The sequence below is a fragment of the Sander lucioperca genome, chromosome 19 (genome assembly GCF_008315115.2).
Source record: "Sander lucioperca isolate FBNREF2018 chromosome 19, SLUC_FBN_1.2, whole genome shotgun sequence".
In the NCBI taxonomy this organism is placed as follows: domain Eukaryota; kingdom Metazoa; phylum Chordata; class Actinopteri; order Perciformes; family Percidae; genus Sander; species Sander lucioperca.
Window position 1 is genome coordinate 31408703 of NC_050191.1, and position 7500 is coordinate 31416202.

The window sequence follows — 7500 nt, forward strand, 5'->3', positions numbered from 1 at the left end:
CAGCACCTAAAACGTAAACATGGTGGAGTCCTTGATGAGGAGGACGGGAGTTCAACAGCAGGGTAAAGTCACTACACAATCCTACTGTTGTTCTGTTCTGAAGTGAGGAACGTAACGTCCTCTTCTGGTGCTGGTGTTTACTCGTTATCCAGCTGACTAGCATGACAAGCTAGCGTTAGCTCGTTAATAACAGGAGCAAAGCTAGCGTTAGCTCGTTAATAACAGGAGCAAAGCTAGCGTTAGCTCGTTAATAACAGGAGCAAAGCTAGCGTTAGCTCGTTAATAACAGGAGTAAAGCTAGCGTTAGCTCGTTAATAACAGGAGCAAAGCTAGCGTTAGCTCGTTAATAACAGTAGTAAAGCTAGCGTTAGCTCGTTAATAACAGGAGCAAAGCTAGCGTTAGCTCGTTAATAACAGTAGTAAAGCTAGCGTTAGCTCGTTAATAACAGTAGTAAAGCTAGCGTTAGCTCGTTAATAACAGGAGCAAAGCTAGCGTTAGCTCGTTAATAACAGGAGCAAAGCTAGCGTTAGCTCGTTAATAACAGTAGTAAAGCTAGCGTTAGCTCGTTAATAACAGGAGCAAAGCTAGCGTTAGCTCGTTAATAACAGGAGCAAAGCTAGCGTTAGCTCGTTAACAGGAGCAAAGCTAGCGTTAGCTCGTTAATAACAGTAGTAAAGCTAGCGTTAGCTCGTTAATAACAGGAGTAAAGCTAGCGTTAGCTCGTTAATAACAGGAGTAAAGCTAGCGTTAGCTCGTTAATAACAGTAGTAAAGCAGGACTAAAGACACGTTTTTATTCACTCGCCTTTTTTGGCCCATTCATTTTTCAGTCTGTTGTCATGTATATATTCTGAGCTTTGTCCCATATCAGTTATTGTTGACGTATATATTTGTGTGTGTTGTACTTTTTAATTTCATTTTAAAGTTCTTTTATAGCACTTGGTCATCTTAAGCTGTGTTTAAATGTGGTGAACAAATGAACTTAACTCACACTTACTACAATGATGGTAATAATTTAATGAATAAGCTTCAAGTGAACGTGTGTGTGTGTGTGTGTGTGTGTGTGTGTGTGTGTGTGTGTGTGTGTGTGTGTGTGTGTGTATCTGATCTTTGGGTTATTTACCTTTACACAACTATTAACTAAAACACAAGTATGTATGTAAGTATGTATTGAGTTGATGTAAATTAATGCTTTTTTGTTTTTTTATCCGATTCATCGATTAATCGAAAAAATAATCGACAGATTAATCGATTATTAAAATAATCGTTAGTTGCAGCCCTATTATCAAGGTGAATGTTATCTCAACCGTCACCTCCAGTCTGTCCTGCTCCTCCATCGCCAGGAACACCGCTGCCCTCATCTCTGCCTGCAGGAAACAGGAAGTTCAGAACACACAGAGCGGTTCAACATGTGTGAAACAACAAGACATGGACAGGATATGGAAGAAGGAAGGAAGGAAGGAAAGAGGGAGGGAGGGAGGGAGGAAGGAAGGAGGGAGGAAGGAAGGAAGGAAGGAAAGAGGGAGGGAGGGAGGAAGGAGGGAAGGAAGGAAAGAGGGAGGGAGGGAGGAAGGAAGGAAGGAAGAAAGGAAGGAAAGAGGGAGGGAGGGAGGGAGGGAGGGAGGGAGGGAGGAAGGAAGGAAGGAAGGAAGGAAAGAGGGAGGGAGGGAGGGAGGAAGGAGGGAAGGAAGGAAAGAGGGAGGGAGGGAGGGAGGGAGGGAGGGAGAGAGGGAGGAAGGAAGGAAGGAAAGAGGGAGGGAGGGAGGGAGGGAGGAAGGAAAGAGGGAGGGAAGGAGGGAGGGAGGAGGGAGGGAAGGAAGGAAAGAGGGAGGGAGGGAGGGAGGGAGGGAGGAAGGAAGGAAAGAGGGAGGGAGGAAGGAAGGAAAGAGGGAGGGAGGGAGGGAGGGAGGAAGGAAGGAAGAAAGGAAGGAAAGAGGGAGGGAGGGAGGGAGGGAGGAAGGAAGGAAGGAAGGAAAGAGGGAGGGAAGGAGGGAGGGAGGGAGGAGGGAGGGAGGGACGGAGGAGGAAGGAAGGAAGGAAGGAAGGAAGGAAGGAGGGAGGGAAGAGGGAGGGAGGAGGAAGGAAGGAAGGAAGGAAGGAAGGAGGAAGGAGGGAGGGAGGGAGGAAAGAGGGAGGGAGGAGGAAGGAAGGAAGGAAGGAAGGAGGGAGGAGGAAGTAAGGAAGGAAGGAAGTAACGAAGGAAAGAGGGAGGGAGGAAGGAAGGAAGGAAGGAAGAAAGGAAGGAAGGAAGGAAAGAGGGAGGGAGGGAGGAAGGAAGGAAGGAAGGAAAGAGGGAGGGCGGGAGGGAGGGAGGGAGGGAGGGAGGAGGGAGGGACGGAGGAGGAAGGAAGGAAGAAAGGAAGGATGGAAGGAAGGAGGGAGGGAGGAAAGAGGGAGGGAGGAGGAAGGAAGGAAGGAAGGAGGGAGGAAAGAGGGAGGGAGGAGGAAGGAAGGAAGGAAGGAAGGAAGGAAGGAAGGAAGGAAGGAAGGAAGGAGGGAGGGAGGAAAGAGGGAGGGAGGAGGAAGGAAGGAAGGAAGGAAGGAAGGAAGGAGGGAGGGAGGAAAGAGGGAGGGAGGAGGAAGGAAGGAAGGAAGGAAGGAAGGAGGGAGGGAGGAAGGAAGGAAGGAAAGAAAGAGGGAGGGAGGAAGGAGGGAGGTAGAGGTCGACCGATTCATCGGTTTTGCTGATTAATCGGCACCGATAGTTGATTGGTGGAACTATCGTTATCGGCAAAAATCCTTACTGATGGTTTTTCCTGGTTGCGTCCGTTGCTGGAGCGGCTGAGAAGCGAGCGCTGTCATTCATTACACAGTACGAGAGCTGAGAAGGGTCAGCTGGCATCATGAGTTACAGAGGAGAAATAAAATCTATCACTGATGCCTCGTGTTGTTTATTTTCGACTAGAGGTCGGCCGATTAATCGGTCGATTTTTGGCATTTTTTAACATAACCGGCATCGGCCAATATCTCAGTATATCAAGCCGATTAACAGGCATGCGCATCTAGTGTTGAATCATGAATAGGCGACATTTTTTACAGCGTACCCAGACCAGCTGCCTCCAGCCCCTCCCCTCGTGAAGTCTTGCCGTGTGTCGCGCAGCCCCTTCAGGTTCAGACGCTACCGTTAGCAGTAGCATGTTGCTGGTGTTCTTACCTTGGGATTAACTGTACTAATAAAACCGTACAAAACACCGCGGCCACACCGCTGTGGAAGCTCCCCGAATATCATTTATCAGAGTCTGGTTGTTACCCCTGTCCGTGGCAGTCTCATCCACTCCTGTAACGGAGCTAACTGGAGCTAACCGCTAACGGAGATAACCGCTAACGGAGCTAACCGTTGCTAACAGAGCCTTCAGTTCTCCGTGTCTGTATCCATTAACTGCATCTATGGACTCGAGCACGAATAAAACCCTTAATTTGATTAAATTGGCTGGACGAGTTTTAAATTACAACTCAGAGTTGTTTGAATGACAGAAATGTGCTGAGATAAGATCTGATGAGGTCAACAGGACATGTAGGCTAACAGTAGGATCCCCAAAACACAGAGAAAACACACAAACTAATGAACAATGATCTAACAACCAGGTGAAGAAGAACTGACTTTAGAGAGCTCTAGTCTGATGGGATTCAACAGGAGTTAGGAGGAAATAGTGTTGAGATTAATAATAACGTCACTTTCTGTGAAGCAGATTTGTATTCTCAGAAGTTTAATAAATGCTAAGGGCACTAAACTTTATTTTTTTCATTTAAAAGTTTGACAAAGTTTATTTTCTTCTTACCTGTTTTGTTTAATACATTTTTCATACATTATTTATACAATATACAGTATGTTTTTACATTATACATTTTTAATTGAAGTATACAAGTGTAGATTGGTGAAGTGTGTGTATATTAGTGTTACATTTTATCTTTCAAATAGAGGTTTAAAAACAAGCACATATCGGCCAAAATAACTCGGCAGCATTAATCAGCTGACCCTGATTTCTAAAGATCGGCATCGGTCAGAGAAAACCATATCGGTCGACCTCTATTTTCGACCCGTGTTACTGCGCGCTGCACGGAGAAGACTGACATCAGATGGCGTTTAGAGCATCGACAGCAAAAAGGTATGTATATAGTACATATTGTCATATCATTATAAAGTTATTAATTTGTTGAATAGATGCTGCATTAGTAGAGAAAGAACAGCACAACAGTATGTTTGTTTGCTTTCGAGGCTGAGATGATGCTAACCATTAGCAGTAGGCTAACCTACCTCCAGCGGTTAAAACACTGACAAAAATAAACACAAGTCCGACCCAAATGTCAGAATCAGAACCCTAAAGGATCGTCCACGATCCCAAACGCACCTCTGATTCATATTTAGATCATTTAATAACAGTTAAACGTAGATACTTACTGATTGCTGCAGCTAAAAGCTAACGAGTTAGCCGTCACGGGGGTGTCTTTGGTGTCTTTCAGCCTCTACAGGTGATTTTCTATCCAGTCTGGAACTTGGGCCTTTTTTCAGGGTTGTTGAGCAATAAATCCAAACTGTTACATCCCAGATTTATCCACTTGATGTCCATAATTCATCACGTTTTCGGTCATTTCTGCCGCTAACTCCGTGCTACCCGTAGACAGTAGGTGCTACCGACAAGGGGATCTCCCATGATGCCTTTGTTTATGTTTTCAACCAATGGGAAGGCAGGTCCGTCACACATTACGCCTTATATGGGCATCCAAGCGAGAACAAAGAGTATAGTGGGAGAGATAGATCCCTCCAGGTCAGAGATCGTCTGTTACCGTTCTAAACCGTCCTACAGAGAAGAATGGCGGCACTGTTTTGAGATTTGGCATAGGCCTACATTTGGGCCTTTTTTGAAGAAATGTAAATAGTTTGTCCTTTTATATGAATTATAATGCTCATTATGGTTATTTTTGCACTGGATGACTCCAAATATGTAGGAGAACTGTTTTAGACAACACACATGCTTGTGTAGCATTGCTGTGGGTGTAATATCAATAAATATGACATTATTATTTTGATTATTGGCAAAAGCGTCTGGACTTTTTTTGAAACAATGTATGTATTTAGTCAACTGTATAAGTTATAAATACTATCGGTCGATTAATCGGTTATCGGCAAATACGGCCCAACCTAGCTATTGGTATCGGTAACATCCACTATCGGTCGACCTCTAGAGGGAGGGACGGAGGAGGGAGGAAGGAAGGAAGGAAGGAAGGAAGGAAGGAAGGAAGGAGGGAGGGAGGGAGGGAGGGAGGGAGGGAGGAAGGAAGGAAGGAGGGAGGGAGGGAGGGAGGGAGGGAGGGAGGGAGGGAGGAAGGAAGGAAAGAAAGAGGGAGGGAGGGAATTTAACATAGGGGTGTACTAACTTATGCCCCCTGTATTTTAAGGAAGAACATTTATTTATTGACGAGACATTATTCATTCACAAAGAAAATTGGTGTCCTTAAAAGTTGGATTTTTCCTCATTTTTTAATTAAAACATTAAGATCAATTTCCAAAAGATGATTTTTTTATTCCTCTTTTTAGTCAACTTTAGCATGGGGGTCCTAATGTGTTCACATGACTGTACACTCCTATATCTGTAAAACGTATTCCATCAGTTTATCTATAGTTCATCTGAGGGCTACTTTAAACAGAAAAAGGAAAGTGGCACAGAGCTACTTCCATCATATCGATATGATATCGTGGTACGAGACTAGATATCGTCTTACATTTTGGATATCCTGATATGACATTAGTGTCTTCTCCTGGTGGTACAGGCTGCATCACAGTAAAGTGATGTCATTGTCTGAACTTACCAGACTGTTGTAACTGTTCTATTATTTAACTTTACCCACTTAGACATTATCCACATTACTGATGATTATTTATCAGAAATCTGATTAGCGTCACCGTGTCCACGTTGGGACAGCACTCGCTGCTGTCGGCCGTATTCGGACACTTCCGACCTGACGCACTTTCCGGTCTTTTCGCGGTACTTTACGTTTCCGATCATCACCAAAAATGTTAGCAGAATTGATCTATACCCATCTAACAATCTACGTATGAATTTTCCTATGTGTACATGGACATTTAGATGTCTAATTAGTATGAAAGTTACTTTGATGAGGAAAAGAAGTACAAACACTCAGACGACGACAATCTTTTCCTCTAAAAATTTAAATTTTTACTGGAAATCCAGGAGCTTTTACTGCATAGTTCAGAGTTGTTGAAGCATGTCATTTTATTGTGAAGGACGGAAGTACGATCCGGTAGTTCTGACAGCATTGATGGGACTTAATACCCCCGAAAAACCAGCAACGGCCAGTGTTTATCTAGCTCCAGCGAGGAGCAACAGGTTCTCACACTCATCTCGTAAAATATGGACGCTTGGTCAGGTGCCTTTGTCGTTCTTATTGACGCTAAAAGTCTCCTTTAGCGCTATAAGTAAACGTCTTGGTCGGGACTATTGCCGTCCCTTTTGACGCAGTTATGTTAAGGAAAAGGTCGTGGGTGGGCGTACGGTTCTGTGACACGCGGGAGGAAAATAAAAAGCGACTATAGCCAGCGTGACATGGTTATGTTTAGGAAAGGGTCGTGGGTGGGCGTACGGTTCTGTGACATGCGAGCGTGACAAGCGGGATGCGAACCCCGCTCTCCTGGGTGAAAGTCCTGTGTTTGTTTGACCCAACCACCCCCCCAACCAACCTCCTTGCGCGGAAATTCGCCCTTACATACTACTCTCTAAATCCTCTCTAACTGCTGCTCTCCCCGGTGCGTTACACAAACACACTGAAAGACGCCTTTTTCGTCACATCAGACGCTGACAGCCACTGTCCAAACATCCTTATTTTACGAGTTCAGAATGAGAACGGGTTGCGAGGAGATATAGGGGTGTCCGGTTATGGCCGATGGTAGCACACGGCTAATTCACCGGTGATAGCGTACTTTAGCCGGCTCTTGTAAAGTAAAAGCTAACGTAAACAGTTAAAACTACATACCGTTAGAAAGGTAAGAAGTTACACTTTAGTTTAACACCATTAAATTAACTTAAAACATTAATAGATCATTTATATTTGTATCTGAACAGATATTTTGATAGAGCGTTAGCCAGTAAGTGTCCGAACGTGGACACAGTGACGCTATGTGCATATTTTGTGAAAGTACCGATCAACACAACAATATCGATATCGATATCGAGGTATTTGGTCAAAAATATTGGGATATTTGATTTTCTCCGTATCGCCCAGCTCTACATTACATAACACACATAAGCTGAATGAAGCTACTGGTTGTATATGGGTATGAAATTGCAAAACACAAAGCTAAAAAATCTTAACTTCACATTAAGATTCATGCCTATTTCACACTGCTTTTAGCCACATAGCAAGCTAGCTAGCTACATTACTGAGTATGTACATCAGGGTCCAAGAACACAGAATAAACAGTCTAAACTCTATACTAATGTAATAATATCATTTTAAATATTCACCCGGGAAACGTGAGTTCCT

General features: G+C 44.1%; 1 protein-coding gene across 14 annotated transcripts in view; it reads right to left on the reverse strand.

The window, feature by feature from the left end:
• The window catches only part of cep43 (centrosomal protein 43), a 33825-nt gene that overhangs the window by 25933 nt on the left and 392 nt on the right, over positions 1-7500 (reverse strand). For all 14 annotated transcript variants that reach the window (XM_035995645.1, XM_035995643.1, XM_035995640.1 and 11 more), the window contains exon 2: positions 1314-1367. In XM_035995645.1, coding sequence (XP_035851538.1) covers positions 1314-1367 — 54 coding nt within the window. The remainder of the gene's footprint in view (positions 1-1313; positions 1368-7500) is intronic.